The 23,951-nt window shown below is 51.1% G+C and overlaps 1 protein-coding gene across 6 annotated transcripts in view; it reads right to left on the reverse strand.

Annotated features, from left to right (window-relative positions):
* Positions 1–4,250: 4,250 nt before the first annotated feature.
* Positions 4,251–23,951, reverse strand: part of AKAP13 (A-kinase anchoring protein 13) — a 330,885-nt gene continuing 311,184 nt past the window's right edge. For all 6 annotated transcript variants that reach the window (XM_047736222.1, XM_047736225.1, XM_047736224.1 and 3 more), the window contains 11 exons: positions 22,915–22,991; positions 21,733–21,914; positions 21,534–21,616; positions 18,697–18,891; positions 15,788–15,949; positions 15,149–15,219; positions 14,692–14,736; positions 11,877–11,927; positions 10,747–11,196; positions 9,619–9,952; positions 4,251–8,808 (listed from right to left, as the gene is read on the reverse strand). In XM_047736222.1, coding sequence (XP_047592178.1) covers positions 8,759–8,808; positions 9,619–9,952; positions 10,747–11,196; positions 11,877–11,927; positions 14,692–14,736; positions 15,149–15,219; positions 15,788–15,949; positions 18,697–18,891; positions 21,534–21,616; positions 21,733–21,914; positions 22,915–22,991 — 1,700 coding nt within the window. In that variant the 3' untranslated portion in view covers positions 4,251–8,758. The remainder of the gene's footprint in view (positions 8,809–9,618; positions 9,953–10,746; positions 11,197–11,876; positions 11,928–14,691; positions 14,737–15,148; positions 15,220–15,787; positions 15,950–18,696; positions 18,892–21,533; positions 21,617–21,732; positions 21,915–22,914; positions 22,992–23,951) is intronic.

The following is a 23,951-nucleotide window of genomic DNA, read 5'->3' on the forward strand; positions in this document are numbered from 1 at the left end:
ATAAATAAAAATCTTAAAAAAAAAATCCCCTACTATTGTAATACTGTTAATTATTCCACTTATGTTTGTTAGTAATGGTCTCATGCATTTGGGTGCTCCCATGTTTTATAAATATTTACAATTTTTGTATCCTCTTGTTGGATTGTTCCCCTTATTATTATATAGTAGTATTCTTTGCCTCTTTTTATAGTCTTTGTTTTAAAGTCTATTTCAAAAAGTCTATTTTGTCCCATGTAACTACTGCTATGCTGGCTTTCTTTTGACATCCATTTGCTTGAGAAATGGTTCTCTAGCCCCTCACTTTCAATCTGCAGAAGTCTTTAGGTCTGAAATGAGTCTCTTGTAGGCAGCGTACAGATGGGTCTTTTTTTTTTTTTTTTAATTTTAATCAATACTGTCATCCTGTGTCTTTTGGAGTATTTAGTCCATTTATAGTCAAAGGACTTATTGATAGATTTGTATTTATCTATTTTGTTTAGCCATTTTGTTACTTGTTTTGTGATAGTTTTTGTATTTTATCTCTGATCCTGTCTTTTCTTGCTCTCTCATGCTTTGCTGATTTTGTTTAGTGATATGCTTGGATTCCTTTCTCTTTATTCTTTGCAATCTGTTAGTCTTTTTTTTTTTTTTAAAGATTTTTATTTATTTTTTATTTATTTGGGAGACAGAGACCACAAGTAGGCAGAGAGGCAGGCAGAGAGAGAGAGAGGAGGAAGCAGGCTCCCCGCTAAGCAGAGAGCCCGATGCAGGGCTTGATCCCAAGACCCTGGAACCATGACCCGAGCTGAAGGCAGAGGCTTTAACCCACTGAGCCACCCAGGTGCCCCCTGTTAGTCATTTTTGAATCCTGGTTACCAATAGCTTTGTACCTTTTACATGTAGCAGTCTATATTATGTTGATGGTTGCTTAAGTTTGAACCCATTCTTTACTTCTCTCCTCCCCATATTTTAGGTCTATGGTGTTATACTTTACATCTTTTTGTTTTGTGAGTCCTTTGATTTTTACAGATATTCTTACTGCCTTTGTGCTTCCTATTTTTCTTACTCCTATTTATGACCTTTCCTTTCCAAAAAGCCCTCTTTTTTAAAAAATTATTTTTTAAAATTTCTTTTCAGTGTTCCAGAATTCATTGTTTATGCACCACACCCAGTGCACCATGCAATACATGCCCTCCATAATACCCACCACAAGGCTCACCCACCCCCCCACCCCCCAAACCCTCAGTTTATTTCTCAGAGTCCACAGTCTCAAAGAGCACTCTTCAATATTTTTTTTTGTAGGAATGGTTTAGTGGTCATGGACTGTGTTAGTTTTTGTCTGAGAAACTCTGTTTCCTTCTATTCAGATGATCACCTTACTGGATAGAACATTCTTGGCTGCAGGTTGTTTTCCTTCAGCAGTTTGAATATTTAATTCTACTCCTTTCTGGTCTGTCGAGGTTTCTGCTGAAAAATCAGCTGATAGCCTAATGGGATTTCCATCGTATGTAACTGTTTTTTTTTTTTTTTCTTTTTGTCGTCGCTTTTAAAATTCTGTCTATATCACTGCTTTTTGCCATTTTAATTACTCTGTTTTCATGTGGGCCTCCTTTGGTTAATTTTGTTGGACCTCTCTGTGTCTCCTGGATCTGGATTTCTGTTTCCTTCCCCAGATTTGGAATGTTTTCAGTTATTATTTCTTCAGGCAAATTTTCTGTTCCCTTTTCTCTGTCTTCTCCTTCTGGGACCCCTATAATGTGAATGTTATTATGCCTGACAGTATCACTGAGTTCCTTAAGTCAATTTTCATGTTGTATATTTTTTCTCACCTGCTCCGCTTGATTGCTTTCCACTACTCTGTACTCCAAGTCACTGATCTGTTCTTCTGCTTCCTCTCAGTCTATTTATTCCATCTAATGTAGTTTTGATTTCATTTACTGAGTTCTTCATCTCTGATTGGTTCTTTTTTATGTTTTCTAACTCTTTTTTAAGGGCCTCAATGAGGTCCTCCACTCTCAAGTCCAGTGAGGATCTTCAAGGTCATTACCTGAAATTCTTTGTTAGGCATATTACTACCATTTCATTTAGGTCCTTTGATGTGACTTTTGTCCTTTTCTTTCACTTGGGACATAATCCTCTGTCCCCTTATTTTGTCTAACTGTTATTGTTTCTGTATTAGGAAAGTAACCTATGTCTCCCACTCTTGCAAGTAGTGGCCTTATGAAGAACAGGGCCTGTAGTGCCCTGGAGTGCAGAACCTGGGAGCTTCAAAGGTATCTCCTCTTAAAAAAAAAAAGATTTTACTTATTTATTATTATTTAGAGAGCACGAGCAGGGGGAGGGGCAGAAGGAGAGGGAGAGAATCTCAAGCAGACTCAGTGCTGAGCTTGGAGCCTGATGTGTGGCTCAGTCTCGTGAACCCGAGATCATGACCTGAGTCTAAATCAAGAGTGGGGTGCTCAACCGGCTAAGCCACCCAGGTGCCCCTCGGTGGTGGTGGGTCTCTGTGTGTTGCACACAGCCTACTTTTGTGGCTGACCCTCTTCTCGCCAGTCAGTCACCCTCAGTGGCTCTCTCTGCTCTGCTGAGGGCACAGTTTGGTCCCTGTACTGTTAGTGGGCCAGTGTGGTGCTGCCTTGGGCTCGAGTTGAGTCAGACCAGACGTTTGCCAGAGATGTAGTATCACCAAACTATAGGGCACGTTCCCTGTGTTGTCCCTGAGGTTTTGTTGTTGGGTGGGGCCTGTAGTCCGACCAGGTGTCTGTCCCCAGCCCACTGCTGGGGCTGCAGCCTGACTGGTGTATATGGTTGCCTTTTTCTCTCCCTGGGGCAGGAGTCTCTTTGGAGTGGTGCTGGCTCCAGTCAGGGCTGCGTGCACACTGCGGCTTGTGGCACTGCTTTGGACGGCGCCTACCCAGAGTGTATTTGCGGGTGTGGATCTCCAAAGTGTGCTGGCCAGGACGTGCAGTGTTAGCAAGCTTTGTGTGCCAGTGCTCTGTAGGAGGGGGCCTGCAGCCACGGGGACCTGGGCTGGCCAGATCGGAGGGGGCGGATCGGCCAAGTGCGCAGGGATAGGACGGGAAGTGTTGGCAGGGTTCTCGCAGTCTTCTGGGGGCGGGGACCCGCAGCACCAGGACTGAGGCAGGCCTGGCTGGAGGGGGTGGGTCTGCTGCAGTGCAGGGAGAGTGGGGTGGGGTGTCGGCAAGTTGGGGGGTGAAGGTCAGCTCACCTGGTTCCAGAAGGCGGCTGTGTGTTGAGGCTGGGGGGCAGAGGAGGGAAATGGCATCTGCCAGCTCCTTTGTTTCTGGAAGAGTCTCCCAGTGATCTCTGCCCCTCCTGCACATGCTCAGAGATTAGTAAATAACTCTCCCTGCTGTGCCTCCCAGGCGGGTCTCAAAGTGCTGATCCTACACTATCTCCCTGGGCTGTTTGTCATGCTGTCTCTTTAAGGGTGAGGACTCCGGTTCCTACTGCCCTCCAGACACCCAGAGCCAAGCTGGTTGACTTGTTAATGCTCTGGGTTCTAAGTCCCACTGGTTGTAAGAACTTGGGAAATTCAGCCCTTCTGGTTTTCAAAGCAAAATGTCACGGGGATTCGTCTTCCCTGTGCAGGCTCCCCGGTGCGATGGTCTCTCCCCGCTCCTCTGGGCCATGTTCCCTCCCTCCTGTGGAGGGCTGTCATCTGCTTCGCTTCCCACAGTGTCTCTCCCTTTCCTCCCCTCTTGGATATGGCCTCATTTCCACATTTAGTTGTGGAACCGGTCTTTGGTCTGTTTGCACTGATGTGACTGTTATGAAGTGTCTGTGGAACTTAGGGTCCTCCTACTCTGCCAGTACCCCCAAAGTCCCCTTCCTGGGGGGTCATATGGGGCAGAGAAAGATGTCAAAGAAGGCAAACTCACATTTTTGTGAGTCACAATTCTTTTGACAGAGTAGAATCTATAGCAAAGGATGATTTTACTGCTCTGATTTGACTGGAAATAGTTTTGATTCCAGGCACAGATCCCATGACTTCAGGGCTGGCCAGCCCCATGCTGCCCCCGCCCCAGCCCCCTAGTTTGCATCTGGGCCCCAGGAAAATGTCTCCGAGGAGCTGCTGAGTGTTTACAGACTCTTCCTGACTCCTGTTCCCAGAGGGACATTAGAAACAGAAATTCTTGTTGGGGAGGGGGCTCTTACTGGAGTGGGGGATGCCCCTTTATCGGGAGCCCAGACTATTCTGAGACGCTCTCCAGGCAACCCACAGGGATAGAACACGACATGGCAACAACTGAAACTTAAAGGACATTTATTTTTTGAAAGGGTGGAGGGGACTTTACAAGTAGAGTCTGAAGCCAATAACTAAAAAGGAAGATAAATAAAATACAAAGCCAGTATGTTGTGGCAAAATCCCAGAAAACACACTGAAAAATTTTTTATACAGTTTAAAACTGCTTTACTTTATACATAATTACAAATTAATATACAGCATCTGGGTTTTAACCCCTTTTTATTTAAAAGAATCTAGCACAGAAATGTTTGTCTAGCAGTTGAAAACCACAAAAGCAGAGGTATAAGGTGTACGGGAATCGCCCTCCTGCAGGTCCGGGCGTCTCCCACGCCCGCAGCGGGTAAGGAACACGGGAAACCACAGGCTGAACCATGACCATGGGCAAGCTGACCGGACGGGCCCGTCGGGTGGCTGTGAAAGGCAGGAGAGCTCAGGCCGGGTGAGTATTGGGGGTGAAGAGGCAGGGTTGGGGGGGGGGGCAGCACCCTCTGCTTCGCGGCAGAGAGGGGCCCCCGGCACAGGCCGGGCTCGGCCGGGCGTGCAGAGCAGGGTGGCGTGGTCTGGGGCCGGAGGCCGTTAGCCGGCTGGGTTTGCCCAGCTTTCAACCTTAGCGAGATGGAGAATTAATTCAAGGCCTGTCAATCTTTTGACAAATTAAATTAGAGGAGTACAAGGAAAGAAGGCTTTGTTTTTCCCTTCCTTTTTCTTTATTTTTTTGATTTTACTTTTATGGCAGCATTAAAATACTTTCCACTTTAAAACCTGGCCAGCAGGCAGTAGATCCCAAAGCTCTGGTTAACTAGGAATGTTTGGCGATGTTGGAAGAAAAAAGACGCAAACCACAACAAACTCCTTGCCCTCCTCTCATCTGTGTGTGTCAGTGAGCGCGAGAGCGCGGGCCCAGCACCACCGGCATGTGTGTGTCCAGCCGGAAGGCGGGCGCGCGAGGCACACATGTCACTCAACCACTGCCATCTAACCTACAGGGCTGGTTCCGGGCTTCCACAGGCCAAGGACGCCGATCCCCTCTGGGGGCCCGTCCAAGCCACGTGTGTGTGGCCAGAGGCCCATCACCAGAACAGTGTCTCCAACACCCTCCCAGGGCTCGGCTGGCCTGGGCACAACCCGTCACCCATCAACACTGGAATGGACTCAGCCCCCTCCGCAAGCCCTCCTTGGGGCAAACGCCCAAATCCTCCGGGAGAGAGAACTGGCTATGGAGAAGCCTTAGAGACCAAGCAATGAAATATTAAGTACTTCTGTGAACACCCAACTTCTGGATCAAGTCCTGGCCTCTAAGGTATGGTTCTGCCCCTCGCTTAAGGCAGAGTCCACCTTATTAAACCCCTGCACCGCCATACCTGCCCCCCTTCCCAGGAAAGGTACAACAAACCCCAAGGGTCTTGAAAATTTGTGCTTCCTGCTAGCTCCTAGGGGCTCAGGAAGAGAATGAGAACATTCTCTTCTCAAAGAGACGACGTCAGTGGTGCTACCCTGAGACGTAAGAGGGAGAAAGGTAAGATTCGTACCTTTAAAAAAAAAAAAAAAAAAAAAATCTTGATAAGGATTTCTTCCCCACAGATCGCTCTCATGGGGGTAAAGAATGGAATGTTGGCAAAGGCTGAATCATGGCAATTTGCATGTTTTTAACCCTCTCTGTTTTCAAAGAAGAAGAGTTCACATAGCTGATTGTCCCCAAAAAGCAGCCAACAGATGAGAGCATTTAAAGTGCATGTCACCCAACTGGGATGACAACTTCTGAGATGATAGAATTTTTTTGAGACAGAACTGAGCCTCCCTCCAGGAACTTCTCTATTCTCTAGACTCTGGAAATCTGGGGGCTCTGGTGTCAGACATTTGCTTTCTGGAGCTTCCTGGACGACACAACAGGGAACGGCCTTCGAGTCCCCGGGGCAGACGACCCCTTCTCACAAGAAAAGAGCCCAGATGAGGCCTCAGCCTCCGGAACCAGAGTGGTTCTCAAGGTGACAAGCACAAGCAGCAACAATCCCGGCAGCTCTCCGAGCCCGGCAAAGGAGGTCCCGGAGTGCAGTTTCCGGAGGGGACGAGAAAGACCCGTCACAGCGCGGCTCCCAGGAAGCCGTTGTCTCTCTGCGCTGCGAACTCGGCTTTCCATGAAGGTGGGCAGGTGGGGCGGACGCGGGAGGCTCCCCTCCAAATCCGGTTCTGCACGTGTCTACCCAGAACCTGAGCGAGCTCAGTGACTCGCGGGTGGGCGCAGGCAAAGCCACCACCATCACCACCACCCGCAAAGCAGCCCAAACATAGTTGAGAGTAAAAGACACTTTCAAAAGCTGGGCAGCAGGGGCCAGAAACTCGGGGTCCACAGCGCGTCAGTGGCGAGCAGACGTGAGGGCCCATCTCGCCAGCACTCAGTGCGAGCTCAGGGAACACAGGGGCCTGGCCTACGGTGACACCGAGCAGGAAGGATGCAGCCTTCCCTCCCAGGTGCCATTCCCTCCAGCGGCCCACGGCGAGCGGGACGGTGAGCCCCAGAGGGGGACAGACCCTGCGCTCCATGTGCTTCGAGGAGAACCGTGGCAGGCGTGGCTGTGGCTCAGAGCAGTGTGGACCAAGGCCAGGAAGTAACCTATCTTTTCACTGTTCGGGGCCGGTGGGGGGGGCGGGTGGTACACCGTGGTTCAAAAGATGATTAGCTTAGCTGGTTTTGTTCTTACAGTCTGCTTCTGCAGGCTAAGAAGTTTCTGAGACACAAACAGGTGGATGTAACTCACAGGTGACAAGTTTCTTGACTCAGGCAAGGGAGAAGACATCCCTTGATCCAAGGAGGAGGTGGGGGGTGAGAGGAGGGAAGGAAATGGATTCCCCTTCCCCAACCTTTAACTTTCCTTTGGGCCCTCAAGGCACTTTGACAGACACGGAGGAGCGAGCAGCGCTGTTCACGTTCTGCACTGACCAGACAGCGGAAACCGTTGGGCTGGGATGTTCACCCTCACAACACACACACACACACACACACAAAATAAATAAGTCTAAGCTAACAATTTTAAAGCAGACCTCTTTCAAATAAACTGAAAGATAAATATCTCCACCGGCAAGGCCAGCTTGCAATTCATCAAGAAGCACCAAGTTGCAGATTTTGTTTTCTTAAAAGGTATGTTCAAAGACCCATGCTCCCGAGGGGCAAAGAGCAGGAAGGGGAGGGCACACGGAAAGCACAGACGTTTCCAGGGTCTCCCCGTGCGGGGAGTATGGAGTCCAGCAGGGAGAGGGGGGCTCCGAGGACCTCCAAGAACCGTCCTGCTCTAGCACTGCGGCGAGCCTCCAGCAATCAGGGACCCCGCCAGCGCAGGAGACAGAAGGGAAACCAGGCCGCGTCCGGGCACACCTTCGAGGGGGCGGAGTACAGTAACCAACAGACCTTTAGATTAGAGAAACGTTTCAAGAGGTCAAATCCCGGCCTGGCCTCCCGCTACAGAACGAGCACGCTTCCCAGCCGCACCGGGGCTGGCTACCTCTCGGGCCGAACTGGTCTAAAAATGATGACGATGACAGAGGGGCCGAACGCCTTCCCCTGAACCAACGGGGCCACTGTCTTAGTGCAGGGGTGGGGACAACCTTGCTGCCGCGGCAGCCGCTGCCCTCGGGATGGTGTCAAGGAGGCTGTGGGTCAGTGACAACCAAAAAGTGTCACCATGCAGGAGTAAGGACGTGGAGACTTCTCTACTTCGTCTGTGCCCAGAGTATGTGGGCAAACATCCTGGAAAGCCAGACTATAATTTCTTTGGATTTCACGTTAAAATTATAGATTTTTTTTTTTAAATGACAAACACTAAAATGAAGGTGGTACAGATCATATATATACGTACACACACATGCACATATATATAGATCTGCCTATATATATATATATATATATGCGTTTTAAACACCTCACCCCTTCTCTTACTGGTTTTCACAAACGTTTGCCATCCCTTCTAAAATGAAACATGCAGAAAGGGAGGAGGTGTGCACGGGGCAGGGTGACAGGACCACCTTGGAGGACTAGGAGGGTGTATGAGGCGAGGGCACGCGTGCTCCTGGAGCAGAGCCGGGTGGCCCCTCCTGTGCCAAGCGGACCAGGCCTCCGCTACAGACGGCGCCTAATTCTGGCACACCCCACGTGTATATGCAGAAGGGTAACTCTATGTACACGGACCAAGTCCAAACTATCTGCCGTTTGACTGTTGCTTGTGTCCCTCAAGTAAAAGGTAGCAGTTCAGACCTCATTTCCACATTTCTTTCAGCCTCTAGAGATTCCGGACGTGTCTGAAGCCATCGCCTGGACTTCTGGGCCGCTTTTTCGGTGTGAGCCGCTGAGCCCGGGTCTGCTGCCCCACCCTGACCTTCGAGATCATTGTCCCCCTGGTCCAGGACGTGGGGCAGCTCTGTGTCCAAGGTAAGAGACCACACCCAGGAATAGGAGGAGAGGTGGGGCTGGTGACCACGGGCCAGGACAGGAGGCAGTGGCCACGGCAGAGGGCAGGGTCAGCAGAAGATCTCTTCACCCTCTGTGGGCACTTCTGACATAGGGCCATCTGGGAAAGGGGAAACCAAGGAGAAAACTTCAGAAAAAAACTGCTCTCTTCATTGAGCTCCCTCCCCTTCCCCCTCAGCCCAAGTCTTGCAGATGCAGCACATGCTGGCCTGGCGGGCAGTCACCCCTCCCGCCCACCGGGGCTCCCTGACTGGGTTAGTAGCTCGAGGTCCTCTGACACCCTTCGCTGGTCCACTGGGCCCTTCGACTTGACAAAGCAGTGGACTTCCTATTCACCAACGAACAGACCCCGAGACAGAAACTTCTCTTTGATCCCCCGGAGACGGGAGGGAGCAATCCTGACGAGAAGGAACCGAGGGAGGACTTGGGGAAAGGGCTGCACACGCTGGGAGCCTGGGTGACTGGGATCTGATCACGAGCTGGGTGCGGGCAGCCACGTCCGCGAGTCTTGGTGTCACCTGCGTCACACAGCCACCAGCAGGGCTAACCGGACCTGGGGCAATGCTCACCAAGTGCTAGTTCTACTCATGACCGGACTAGACCTACAGAAAAGTGGGGAGGACTTCGGTCTTCACTGCGGTGAGTTTCAGCCCCCAGGCTGGGTAACAGATGCCCCCACACCGAGACCTGCGCTCTCCCCCCCGCACCCATGTGCACAGAGGGGGTCTGAGATGCCCGCTGAGCCCGCGTTCTTGCAGGGAGCCCCGGCCGCCCTCCGCAGGCAGAGCAAGTGGGCTCGGGGACGGCGGTGCAGCTGACACAGCCGAATGGCCTGCTCCGTCGAACCCTGCCCCCCCTTCAGGACCCAGGAGCAACGTGGCGGTGGGGAGACCTGACGCGTGTCACTCACCACCGGGCTGAGAGCGGCTGCCTTTGTTCTTCTTTTTCTTCTCCTTCTTCTCCTTTGGCTTAGCTAACCCAAACAGGCGGGTGGAGGTGGACGTGGGCACCGGGGTCTGGCTCTGACCCTCTGGGGCTCTGTTTGGCTGGCTGGTGGAACTCAGTATGTAAAAAGGCCCCTTATCTTTGTGTGTCCGAGAGATGCTGTTTCTTTTTGGGGACACCGAGAGTTCTGAGTCCAGGGATCCCGATTTGGCTATGGAAGGTACAGGCGGCAAGGGCGACTCCTCCAGATTCGGAAGGAAGGACGGGATCCGCAGCAGCTTGCTGTGCTGACGTGAAACCTGCGCGTGGTCAAAACAAGAGCTTCTAAGCCAGGGCGGTGGCAGCCCTAGGGTCCGCTCACTCCACCCTGGCTGAGGTCAACTGTGGGGGTGGCAGTCAGCCTGGGGTGTACCCACTTCCTTGGATGCCACGGGCCCATGCCACAGAAAGATCCAGGACTTGTGCCTAGCGCCCACGTGGAACCGGGGACAGTGCTGCAGACATCACCTCTGACCTACTACTGCGGTCGTTCAGGTACCACATGTCCGCACCACGAAGGATTCATAGCGCCTTGGAGGAGGCAGTGCGGAAAGGAACCTCCATTCCCTGGAGAAAAGAGCTGCTTGGGTGAAGACTGACTTCCCTGCAGAATTACTACAGGGCTGAGGGCGTGGGGGGAGCCTGTCCCGTTAGAGGCGGGTGGGGAGCCGGACGTGAAACCCACCTCGGGTGCCGTCCCCTGCACGGCCCTGCGCGGTGACAGGGATGCGGTGGACTCCACCCGCCGGCGGCTCCCTGCAGACCCTGCACACCGCCGGGGGCGAGGACCCTGAGCCGCGCCCCTGGGACACGCTGCCTGAACTTCCTCTCTGGGGGACAGGTCGGCCCCCCACCCCCACGGCAGCACCGGACGAGCGTCCGCCGTCAGCCAGGTCGACCATGGGTGCACGGATACCCGGATGCCCCCGCCTGAAGCTCATCCCCGAGGGGCTGCCCGCGGGAGCAGCCGCCGAGTGAGGCGCACAGCCGGGCCTGCGTGCTCCACCCACCTCCTCCTGGGGTTCCGCGCCCGCCCTCCCCGCGGGTGCCGCACCTGCTGGGCGTCGTGCTCCGCCTGCCTCTGGCTGAGCCGCTCGGCGTCGCGCCTCAGCTGCTCCTGCTCCCGCTCCAGCTGCCTCTGCGCGGCGCGCAGCCTCTCCAGGTCGCACTGGTAGGCGCCCTTGCGGAGCTGCAGCTCGTCGCGCTCGCGCTCCAGGTCCTGCTGGCCGCGCCGCACGTCCTGCTCACGCTGCGCCAGCCGCGCCTCGCGCTCCTGCAGCGCCCGCTCGCGCGCCTCCCACTCTCGCTCGCGCCGCCGCTTCTCCTCCAGGTGCTGCGCCTGCTGCTTCTGCAGGTTGGCCAGGTCCTGGCGCTGCTTCTCCAGGCTGCGCTGCTTCTCCTGCTCCACCAGGGAGCTGGGGCGCGACGAGCTCCGGGTGAGCGCGCGCTCGGCCAGCAGCAGCTTCTGGTCCTCGATGTAGCTGTCCTGCTGCAGCACCACGCCCTGCGGGGACACGCAGCGGGGGGAGCTGCAACGGGTCCGGCCCCCGCCCCTCCGTGTGCAGGTGCGTCCGGTCCAGGGCTCCGCTCCAACCTTGGAGTCAGGAGCACCCCCCGCGCCCCCCCCGCCCAACTGAGCCCAAAGTAATGTCGACTGTGTGGGGGACCCAGGGCCTCGTTACACTTGGTCCCATGCTGCTGACCCTGCCCGGGGTGGGGGCTGTGTGCGCTCTGGAGGTGGGAGGAAGTAGGAATTGGATCAGGTACAGCTCGGAGAAAGGAAGTGGGCACAATTTGAGGATAATTCCCAGAAAGTGCTAAGTAGCAGTTACTTTGGGGAGGACTTCCCTCACCACAAACTACACAGAGATGGAAACTCACAATCACGCTAAAGAAAGCACCCAACCACGCAGCACTTCGGGTTTTGCCCCAAGGCTACAGCACCTATTCATGTAATCTCCCAGGTCAGTTCACCCATCATTCATCCATTCTATCTTCCGAGGCCAAAGACACTGGAAGCACTGCACGTTGTACCCTTTCTCATCATTACAGCCCGTCGTGTCTCAACCGAGGGCCCCATTTACGCACGAGCTGCCCGCAGACCTCAAAGGTCCCGGCCAACACTACCCTTCCAGCTTCTCTGCAAACGAGGGAGGGAGGGAGGGGAGAGAGAGAGGCCCGTACCTGCAGCGCGCTGAGGAGCTCGTGGAGGTGAACGACACTCTGGACCACCTGCTGCGAAAGGAAGCAACGGAAACAACCCTCAGGACGGAGTCTCCGAGCCCACCACCCCGCGGCGCGCATGAGCCAACCCCCAACCCACAGCAAGGGGCCGCGTCTGAACGGAGTATTTCCCGACTGAGAGCACCAGAGAGAGTAAGCGGGTACGGATGGCCCAGAGACCCAAAACAAGGTCAAGCAAACGGCACAACGGTGCAGAGGGGCCATCAGCATGCAGCCAGGACGTGATAAGGCTCCAGCTCTCTAAGATGACTGGCGCAAAAACGACGTGTAATGGGACAGAAAGCCCGGAGCAAATCACAAGAATTCAGCATCTAAGGAGCGTTCCTCAATCGACGGGGAAGGAAAGAATGTTCGACAAATTGCTCTGAGAAAATGGGCTGACTCTTTGGGAAAATTAAGTTGGGATCCTGGCTCACACAAAACCTATTCAAACAGATTAAAATGTTAAGTGTAAAAAAAAAAGAACCGTTAAGAGAGTTGTAAGAAAACATGAGACTGTCTCTTCTGATCGTGAAACAGAGAAGGCTTCTCGAAGAAGCAAGGCAAGCAACCACAGTGCGCCTTCATGGCCCCTGTGTGAAATGTAAAATTAAAATATAAAATGCAGACACACTTTGAACAGAAAGCCAAAAGAAAAACGCCTTCACTTAAAAAAAGGCTCCCGCGGTCCAATGAGAAACGAGTGCTCTAGGAAGAAAAAAGGCAACACAAACCAGCAACTGGCAAAGGAAGAAATACAAGTGGCCAATTCTCTGACCTATGAAAAACGATTTACCTTTCTTGGAAAGCAAAGAGATGGAAAGTAAGCTACCACATGCACTTAGGAAACCAACAAAACAGCAGTTAAAAATGGATCGTTCCCAATGCCAGGAAAAGCAAGAACGGTCCTGTGCAGAGGGAAGGGGCGCGCCACACACACGCCTTTCTCGAGCAGCGCCACACGGAGCTGTTCTTGGGGCACCAAATCCCCCGCAAAACTGCAGGGGAAGTAAAACCATGGCAGCCACAGAGCACCACGCAGCCCTCACAGCGCAGGCTTGTGCACACGGGCGCTGGGGAGGTGCTTCTAACGTGTTAGGAGAAAAAAAGGACACGAAGCTGCAGGGGGTACAGGTGTGAATGATACGTTAAAGCTATTTCTGTACTATTCACACGCACACAGACTTAGACACATAAATATACGTTGTGTAGAAGAAAAGGATGGAAATATAAACACCCAGCATTTAACAATACCTATTTCTTGGGGGTAGACTTATTTTACTCATTTTTTTTGTTGTTTCTGAACATGTTCCTTTTATGATACAGCTGACCCCTGCACAACGCTGGGCTTGCGGCGCCGAATCCCTTGCACGGAAGAAAACCTGCTTATAATTTCTGACTCTCCAAAAACTTTACAAATAGCATACACTGTTGCCCCGAAGTCTTACCCATAACATAGTCTATTAACACATACCTTTATATGGTATGTGTTCTATAGGCTGTATTCTTATAAAAGTAGGCCAGAGAATGTTACTAATGTTACTAAAAACGACCATAAGGAAAACATTTATAGCACTGCACTCTATTTATTAAAAAAACTTGCATATTAGAAGTGGACCCGGGGAGTTCAAACCCATGTTATTCAAGGATCAACTGTACTTAGAACGAAACACCAAAAAATTATTAAGCTTAGCTCTTCTGAGAACACACTTTTTACCCTCTTTTCAGTTTCTTCTTAATAAAAGAGGTCACCAAAGACCAGCGGACTGTGGCTGGGCATCCGCAGTGTTACCCGCACTGGAATGCCTGAAAAGCCGTGGTCCGGTACTTTCTTACCCGACCCTTGTCATGAAATATGGGGGGGAAAAGTCACTGAACAGAAAAATATGGGTGAGATTTCATTCGAGCAGCAGACAGAGCAATGGTCTGTGTGAGAGTAAGTGGATTTGGTTTAAGGCAAACACACTGAGGAGGCCAGTGTTTACACTGCCACGCCAACCAACGGAAAATACCTCCTGTGTCTTAGGAGGGACAAGGGGAAAAGGATTTAAAAGTTCCCTTTAATTTAAAATTGTAAAACAATCTCCTCAGGGCCTTATGATATTATGTTAGAAGCAAGAAGAAACAAGAGCATCCTGACAGGGACGCCCCACAAACCCAGTGTCACGTATTAAGTACACACACTCCGAGCACGCCCTGAGTCACGCCAGTCTGGAGAGGGTGGCGGCGTGGGATGGGATTTGCTGGTGGAGCAAGGAGTGGGGACCCGAGTGGGAACGCGAGCGGGAGAGGCACAGTACCCCGACAGGGTCAGCAGACCTGAACCAAGGAAGGGGAGGGAGACGCCCCCAGAGACAGCTCTCCAACAAGAGGGACACCATGGCTGTTTTCAAAGTGACACAGTGAGTGAAAAGCAGAGCTCAGAGAAGAAAACACAGCTTGAGTCCTGGCAGGATAGGATATGACCACGCAGAGTGACCCACAAGTTGAGGTGCCACGGTCGCCGTGGCAGCACGTGTTCCCAGAAAGCAAGAGGCCTGCTTCTCGAGGACGGAGAAGCCGAGGCCATGTTAGTAGGCCAAGGTCTGGTGCGCTTCCAGGATGATGCCCGGGGCTCAGGCAAACAGCAAGGTAAGGAAAGTGGCGACCCCACCACTAAGTGTACAAATGGAAGCCAGGAGTCAGCTTGTTCCTAACAGCAAAACACAGATGAGCATTCCCAGCCTAGCAATTATGACAAAATCCTATTCTTAGACATAGCTTGTAATGCCCTTACCTCACTGTTTCTTTTAAGCATAAACACCGGGTTAGCATTTCCACCCTATAAAACAAAAACATGCAATAAAAAAAAAAGATCCTGAGGCAAAAATAATGTTCAATATGTGTCTCGATTATGCTTGGGCTTCCCATTTTCGTTCTTTTCCATCGCAGCTTCCCGCTACAGGGTAACAAAGGTTTGAGGCCAGACTTAGCTGAAGCCCCTAGAGAGGTCAGGCCGGTGTGGGCCGCTGACCTGGAGCTCCTGCCGCTCGGGCCGCGGGCAGCGAGGAGCATAGCACGAGGCTCTGAGCCCGAGGGGCCTAACGGCCAGGAACACGGGACTCTCTAATTGTAGGGTTTGTTTCAAAATGTGCTTTCCTCCTGAAGTAGGAAATGAGAGCAAGTCAGATCCAAAACAAGATCCAAGGGGACTGACTGCAAAGATTATGGATGTAGAGGTTTTAGAAAAATACCTTTTTCAGACCGCTGTCCGACTCGGTTCTCCTCAGATCCTGGCCGTCCTCTCCCTCTTCCTTCTCACCTCCTGAAATAAGCAAAAAAAAAAATTTTTTTTTTAAAGTTGTGAAACAGATTAGCCAAGAAAAAAATAATATCTGCAGCTTAGGGATATGGTACTCCCGCATCCTATTAATGCCAAAAAGGGGGAAGCCACCTGGGGGCAGCTAAGTGATGATTAAGAATTTTATGGCCACAGAAGAATCAGAAGCAGAAAGGAAAAATGAGTATCATTACTCCTTTGGTCACAACTTAGCTGAGGTCCCAGGAAATTGTTTTTCATTTACTAAAAATAAATGTGACACGGAGAGAGGTTCTTGAGTGTTTCAGCAGCGAGCTACTCAATGAGCTTTTGCTAAAACTTCTACTGACTGGAACAGGGGAGAGGCAGCTACCGGAACAGGATTTCATTTTGGGTTGTAGGAGATAGTCGGGGATCACCCACAGGAGTATGGGTTCCAAACCATTTACTGTTTTTGCTTTTTGTTTTTTAAAGTAAGCCCTAGGGCCCAAAGTGGGCCTTGAACTTTCGACCTTGAGATCAAGAGTCACATGCTCTATGGACGAAGCCAACCAGGGGCCTGTAAATCATTTACCTTTTGAAGCGTTCATCTGATGGCTGTCAAATCCTCCAAAGGTCTCTGCTCTCCGGGGCAAGGAGACAGGACCCACCATGCCTTCCTGCTCAACAGGGCTACTGACCGCCGGCCCCAGCGTGCCTCCCAGGCTTCCACTCACCAAACCTTGAAGGATCTCCACTGGAAAAAAGGAAACATGCTCAAGTCACATTTCATCTTCCACTTAGAAAATCTCATGGTATTACACAAGATATACAGGAAGCACGATCAGACAATTCCAGAATGACTAGGGACTTCCTTTGCTCAGAGAAAGGTCTCAGCTCAGGATATGTGTTGTAGCTGGATTCTACTGGGAATTCACAGACAAAGCCTTCGGCCTTATTTATACAGGGTCTAGGAAACTCGAAAGGGCACGAGGAAGACAAAGGAATTTACTGGAAGGGGCATGGCCTTCTAGAGTCATACCCAAAGTGGCCAAAAAGAATTCCCTAGGAAGTAAGATGGGCCAATCTGAGAGCAGCCCTAAAGTTGGCAGGGTTCTTCCCCCTGGTACAGTGAGTTCAAGGGACCAGAGAAGTCCAGGGCCGGAATTCTCAGATCTGACCAGCGAGGCCGCTTTTCTAGAGCTGGGTCCCCCAGAAAGAAAAAAGCGCTAAAAGTGGAATAAAGCTTGAGCTGGAGAGAAGCCAGAGAGGAGGTCCAGATGGAATGAAGGAGGGAAACAGAGGCAGGGAATCAAGTAGACGAAGCCACTGTATTTAAAAAAAAAAAAACCACACTCCCTGGAAACAACCAAGAGTCCCGTGAAGTGAGAAAAGGTATCTACACCTAAAACTTAGGGAGCTTATTTCAAGTAAAAAAGAGCAACTGAGGGGGGTGGGTAGGGCGTCTGAGTGGCTCAGTGGGTTAAAGCCTCTGCCTTCGGCTCAGGTCATGATCCCAGGGTCCTGGGATCGAGCCCCGCATCGGGTTCTCTGCTCATCAGGGAGCCTGCTTCACCCCTCTCTGCCGGCCTCTCTGTCTACTTGTGATCTTTGTCAAATAAATAAATAAAATCTTAAAAAAAAAAAAGACAAAAACGAGCAACTGAAAACATCCAAGTCAAATCCCACACAACGCTAAAGAGAAAGCAAGCAAGGGAAAGAACAAGGGGCATGACTCCCCGCGTGGGCTAACAGCATCTCAGGGACACGTGTCCATGAAGTGGCCGGGCTACTTACTGCAAGGAGCGGACACAGCCATGGAGGAACCCAGGGCAGAATCGGGAAACACAGACACCAAGAAGTGGAAACAAAGAGAAATGGTCATTTCAGAGAGGAAAACTAGATCACAAGAGCAAAACCAACCCAACGGAAAAATGACTTACCAGAAGGTGGAAGGAAGAATACTTGAGCATGAAAAAGATGAAGGGATACAAAGCGTGAAGAGAGTGACACATGCGGAGGACAGAGGGGGTCCGGCATGTGGATAGCGGGAGTTCTTGAAGAAGAGAATCAAAACAAGGGCAGAGCAAAAACACTAAAAGCTGTAATTTAAGAATACTTTTCTGAAATTGGAAAACTGTGAGCCTGAGAACATCGACCCAGAACAGCCCCAACAGAAGGCGTATGCCGGTCAAAGGTCAAAATACCTGAATTCGAGAAAGTAGCTCTCGGGGCGCCTAGGCAGAAAGCATGGGACTTACAAGGGGAGAACCGAGATTACGATCGCACATAGACAGCTGCTTTACGCCAGGAGGGAAGACACCGGAGGGAAGAAAATGCGAACTGAGCATCTCCGATCCCGCAGAGCGGACTTGCGAGCTCCCCATGGTACAAATTACTACCCGCTCAAGGACCCAGGGCACGGTGTTCTCATGAGCCCTTCCCGGGACAGCTACTGAAGGAGGAGCCTCAGACACCCAAAATGACAAGTGTAATGAAAACTCCAGCAGCAGTGACCAGGCCTACTGCCAGGACTGTGGTCTTAAAAAACAAGAGTTCCTTAGAGAAAGGACCCTAGATCTGGGGCAGAAAACAAGGTGAGTCTAGAACATCTTGATATACCAAAGAGCACTGAAGCTCTCAGAGACTCCTGGGGTCTGGTCAGAAGCACCTGGAAGCCACACGAAGACGCGCTGGTTGGCAAATCGCGAACATTCCCAGTGTTTAGTACGGATCAGCACTGTAGTGATTTGAAAACCATCAACAGGCTTAAATTCGTGAGTCTGTAATAACATCTAAAACGTACGGGTCACCTTCAGAGGGTGACCCCAGATCAGTTCGCTATCCTGATAATTGGTAAATAAAGGGGAAAAAAAAAATCAAGGGTTTATCGTTTTATCTTCCTTTTCCTGCATGCCACAAAGGAGACAGCTAGCTACCTTGTGCCTCTGATAAAGGAGCCGAGCCCCGCAAGGACACAGCTTACCCCGGGGATCAAGCCTGAGCGATAAAACCTCTCCATCAGGCTGTGGATCTGAAGGAAGTCGCGGGCAGAGAAGAGAACGCTCGCGGGAATAAAAGTTGGACTCTGAGAGACAATCTAGGTCAAAAAGCTCCAAATCTTCAAAGATAGATTATGTGGAAGAGAAAGGGCTGGTGGAGAGGCCTGGAAGTTAGGAATGTGAAAGGTCGATGGAAAACAAGACCACCGTCCATCGATCAGTGTGGAAACGTGGAAGTCACAGCACCTGTTCCTTTTCGGAAGCAGGGAGGGAGCTCTGATTGGGACGGACCGTGTGCAAGGGCTTTGGGGTCTGGCCACGTTCTATTTCTGGACCTGGGTGGCGGTTACAAGGATGTTCCCCTGATAATAATCTACTACACAAAAGATCTGTCTTGGATTGTTTTCTGTATCTGTACTTTATTTTACAACGGAAAAGTAATATCTGGTAGGTAATGTTAGTGCATGAGGCACTTTGGGAAGAGATTAAGAGGGGCAATTACCCTCATTTATTGCACTTTTCATTAAAGGTCCTCCTTTGAGAGCCTCTTCTGTGTTGGAGCGGAAGAGGATCCGAGAGCTGTGCGTTGGGGAGCAATCCTCCGGCAAGGGGGTGCTGCACTCGGTCATGTCTCGGAAAATCATCTCCTTCTCTTCCAGGAGGAGGAGGATCTGCTGGTCCTTCTGCTGGAGTTGCTCTGCAGGGAGGACGGAGAAAAGGTCTGGTGACAAGTGTTCAGGAAGAGATGACCGGGACACGAGTGCCACCTTGTGGTCATTGGTGGGACAACAGAGAACGCAGCTCCACCCCAGTCCCCCTTTTCCACCGCAATGACACCTTCCATCCAGCGTCTTTCTAGACAAAACCAGAATTTGACATAACCAACCTGCATATCGTTTCCACTCCCCTACCTCCTGTTTACTTCTCAACCCACTCTTTTCTGCATCTGCATCATTACTGATCCAGTGAGGCCCGTGTTCCATCTTCTCCAGCATGGATGGTTCCTTTTTTTTTTTTTTTTTTTTAAAGATTTTATTTATTTATTTGACAGAGAGAAATCACAAGTAGGCAGAGAGGCAGGCAGAGAGAGAGGAGGAAGCAGGCTCCCTGCTGAGCAGAAAGCCCGATGTGGGGCTCGAACCCAGGACCTGGGATCATGACCTGAGCCGAAGGCAGCGGCTTAACCCACTGAGCCACCCAGGCGCCCCCCCCCCCCTTTTTCTAAGATTTTATCCAACTATCTGTCTATCTGGACAGTGCGTGAGCAGGGGGAGGGGCAGAGGGAGAGGAACAGGAAGAATGTGTGTGCGGAACATGACACCGGACACAGGACTTGATCTCATGACCTGAGCTGAAATCAAGAATTGGACGCTTATTGGACTGAGCCCCCCAGGCGCCCCTCCTCTGTCCCCCACCAGGAGGGCATCACTGGTTCTCTTCCCACCGTCTGCGATGGAGCGATACCTGGGCTTCCTCTCAGCTCCATCCTGGCCGGCCTCCTGCACCTCACAGAAGTCTTTCCGGGGATTTGCCCTCTCTGGGCTTCGGGGACTTCCCATGTGCTGGAACTCACGCAGAGCAGCCCGCATCCTGCCTGCCTTTCTGAGCGCCAGATTGAGAGTCCCGCCGGCCTGCGGCTGGTTCTACTTAGACGCCTTGTCCTCGGCTTGTCAGAAAGCCCTTTCCTCCGTTCTTGCCGTCCCCGTCCTTCCTCCGGCGTGTGATCCCTTCCTCAGCCTCCAACATCCCCTTCAGCCTCCCTCCGGGCCGGCCGAGGACCGGGGAGGGCTTCTGTCTCCCTGCTCCGTCCTGTGCCCTCCATGCCTCTCCCCTGAGCCACCCAGCTGGGCTTTCCACTCCCTCAAGCAATCTGCCCCCTGGCTTCAGTGCCAACAAAGACAATTTCAGTTGACGCTTTGCTCCACAAATTGTATCATTCCCTTGTTGCCCTTCAAGCCCTGGTGCTTTTGTAGCTAAATTCCACCTCCTGGCCCCGACCACCCCTACCCCACCTAGACACTGCGCACACTCAAGTCCTCTTTCACTCTTCACCTGACTGCTGCTCTCGTCTGGTGCAAGGGACTGCTTCAGGCTCAGCTCGTGCATCAGCTCCACAGGCAGGGTTAGGTCCCGCGTCCTTTACACGTGCCTGCAGTCTCGTCCTGTCATTTCCGTCCGTCCCCCTTGCTAATGGGGGCTCCCCGACGGCACGGACGCTGCTTTAGGAATCTCTGCGCCCCCAGCACTTAGCAGTATACCTGGCCGGGGGCTTCATGCCCGTGAAAAGGAAGTTTCCATCCCTGCCATACTAATCACAGACCAATCAATCAGGTGCAAATCTGGCTTTAGCCTAAATCTCCCTCCCCGTCCCCCCACCTCCCAAACACTGTCACTGCTTTGTCCAGCTTGAAGGACTGCCCGCACTCCTCGGGTGCTTCCATTAATCTGACTCTGGGACTTATTTCTACCCGAAGCACAGTCCTTACTTCGGAACATTCGATAAGCGCTGGCAAAGAGAGGGGAGCCCTCGCCCTGCTGTTTAGCAAGCAGGGAGGAGAGTCCTCTGCCCGGTTCCACGTATGTGACCCTGGACCATGTGGCCTCTGTGGGCCTCAGCTTTCTCGTCTGCACAACGGGGACTGGCACACGTGTCTTGCAGAGACGGTCCTGACGAGACCATCTGGAAGAGCAGGGACTCGATAAACAGAGGTCGAGCATAATCAGTGAGCACTCCTCCCAGAACCACCTCACAACGCATGGCGGACACGCAGTGCAGCGGCAGGGTCAGTGATCAAAACAGACTAAACAGAAAATTCTTCTCCTCAAGTACCCTTCTCTCTGTCTGAATCTCAAATATGACCGTGAGTTTTAGCAAATTCTCCTGTGACGAAGTACAAAGATGTCACCATGGTCCAAGAACATAGAAAGTGAGAAAACAGAATCAATATCCCCTTGATCCAGGGTCCCAACACCTCTGACAGCTGTATTATGGGACCTGGGATCTGTGTTGGCTCAGCCTGGGTTGCTCTTTCGTTAAAAGCCCTGAGGCGCCTGGGTGGCCCAGCGGGTTAAGCCTCTGCCTTCGGCTCAGGTCATGATCTCAGGGTCCTGGGATCGAGCCCCATGTCAGGCTCTCTGCTCAGCGGGGAGCCTGCTTCCCCCTTTCTCTCTGCCTGCCTGCCTACTTGTGATCTCTCTCTCTCTCTGTCAAATAAATAAATAAATAAATACCTTAAAAAAAAAAAAAGCCGCTCAGCTCCTGTTTGGAAGGGCCTGCTGGGACAGCTGTGGGGCCGCAGGCGGCACAGACAAGGGTCCCAGACGTCCCGACGGCCTCACCTTTCAGCTCTCGGGCTTTGGTGTCCTGCAGCCTCTTCTCTTCCTCGTTCTCGCTAGGAATTCCTTCATCTTCGTCTCTGTTCCTAACACCAAAACAAAAGGAAATGAACCAACAGCCCCCACGAGGCCCGTGATTCTGCTCACCGCCCTCTCTGCGATAAAGTCGCAGGGGCTGGGATGGGCCGTGGCGTGTCCTTACAGAGTGTTGATCGTGTCCTGAATGATGTGGATCCAGCTGTTCCGTTCCTCCTTGGAGCCGGCGTGCACCTCCACCATCTCGGGGTCCTTCATCCCCATGCTGATGAGGAATAAACCTTTCTCCTCGTGGGCCACTTCCCTGACAATCAGCTTCTTTAATGAGATCACAGTGGATTTCTGGTCCTGGAAAAAGGGGAGAGGGTTAGGGTAAGAAAGGCCCACGGTATTCTAACTCTTAAGAACAGCTCGGAGCTAAGGTAAGACCAGATGAATGATCTCGCTTACGTGTGGCACCTAGAAATACAAAAACAAGAGCGAAGAAAACCCCACACCAAACTCACAGAAAAAGAGACCAGACTTGTGGTTACCGGATGCAGAGGTGTAGGGAGGGGGAATGAGATGGGGGTTGTCAAAGGGCACAAGCTCTGAAATAAAGCGGCTCTAGGAATGTGACATGAACAGGCAGACTATGGCTAAATGCTGAATGGTGCACAGGAAAGGTGTTGAGGGAACAAATAAATTCTCAGGGTTCTTAAAACAACCATTTTCACTTCCTTCTTTTCTTATATTGTGTCTGTATCAGATGGTGACTCCGAGCTGAACTTACTGTGATCATTTAATAATACGTAAATCGAACCATCAATGTGTATACCTTAGATGGTGATACAGGTCAATTATTGCTCAGTAAGACTGGAAAAAAGGCTTGTGGTTTAACAAACTATGGTAGATTTAGAACAAAGAGAAGTATCTCGTTATCTCACCTACATCTTATCAAGCAAAAAAGGATTTCCAGAAAACAAATGGTAATTTGTATCCACAGAGTTTCCAGACATGGTTTCTACGCGAGGAATCCTTCTAGGCTCCTCTGTGACTCTGGCTGGCAACATTAGCAATTAGCATGGTTCATGGAGCATAAGGTGCAAGAAATACTCTAGGGACAGATCTCTTTAGATCAAATGTCTAAGGTTCTCGAAGGGACTGTGAGAGAACAGAAAAATAATGTTTTTCTTTGGTGGGGTTGGGGTGGAAAATTGCAAGAGTATCTGAGGAATTACTCAGAGGAATCTGTCCTGAGCAAAGTAACGTGGAGAGGGTGAGATGGCAGGAATCCAGCGTTCGGACCCCCCACGCGTGCTGTTTCAAATATTCAATCCAAACGGAAGAGACTGACAGTTCAGCTTACCAATGATGCAAAGACGTATTTCTGGTCTTTCTCTTGAAGGAACACTAAAATGTCGGTAAGCAGAACTGCTTGAACCTCTGTCAAGGGGGGAAGGAGAGAAAGGACAAGGATTACTTAACAGGGAAGCAAGTTGGAGGCCAACTCAGCAATCCAGCCCACAGAGCAAATCAGGATGGGGAGTGCTCTGCACTCTTCCAAGGAGACGGGTTTACTGTTCTGCACGAGCCACATCGGGTCATTAGATTTTCAGAGGCATTTTTAAATGGTAGTTATCGCCAAAGCCTTATCTTGACAAAGCCTGCGAACTCTGTTCTGGAAAGATACATCCCATAAGGCGAGACTTGCAGAACAAAATACTTTTAAGAATAAAACTGGGGGGCACCTGGGTGGCTCAGTGGGTTAAGCCACTGCCTTCGGCTCAGGTCATGATCTCAGGGTCCTGGGATCGAGCCCCACATCGGGCTCTCTGCTCAGCAGGGAGCCTGCTTTCCCCTCTCTCTCTGCCTGCCTCTCTGCCTACTTGTGATCTCTCTGTCACATAAAAAAATAAAATTAAAAAAAAAAAAAAAAGAATAAAACTGGGAAGGACTTTAAGAAATAGTAAATAGCAACATATTCCACCAAATAAATACTCAGGTCACAATACTCCCCGACTTCCGATCCTAATACTGGGAGAGGCGTGGAAGAGCGGACCGGAGAGCCGTCAGTAGGTGATGTACAGAAATACCTCAGTCTCAGAGAAGTGGGTAAAGAAGACACGGTGTATATATACAACGGAGTATTACACAGCCATCAAAAACCCCCCCTGAAATCTTGCCATGGGCAATGACGTGAATGGAACTAGAGGGTATTATGGTAAGTGAAAGAAGTCAATCAGAGAAAGACAATTATCACATGATCTCTCTGATATGAGGAATTTTAGAAACAAGACAGGATCATAGGGGAAAGAGAGGGAAAAATGAAACAAGATGAAAGCAGAGAGGGAGACGGACCATAAGAGACTCTTAATTTCAGGACAAAAACAGAAGGTTGCTGGA

This window comes from Lutra lutra, chromosome 7 (genome assembly GCF_902655055.1).
Source record: "Lutra lutra chromosome 7, mLutLut1.2, whole genome shotgun sequence".
Classification (NCBI taxonomy): domain Eukaryota; kingdom Metazoa; phylum Chordata; class Mammalia; order Carnivora; family Mustelidae; genus Lutra; species Lutra lutra.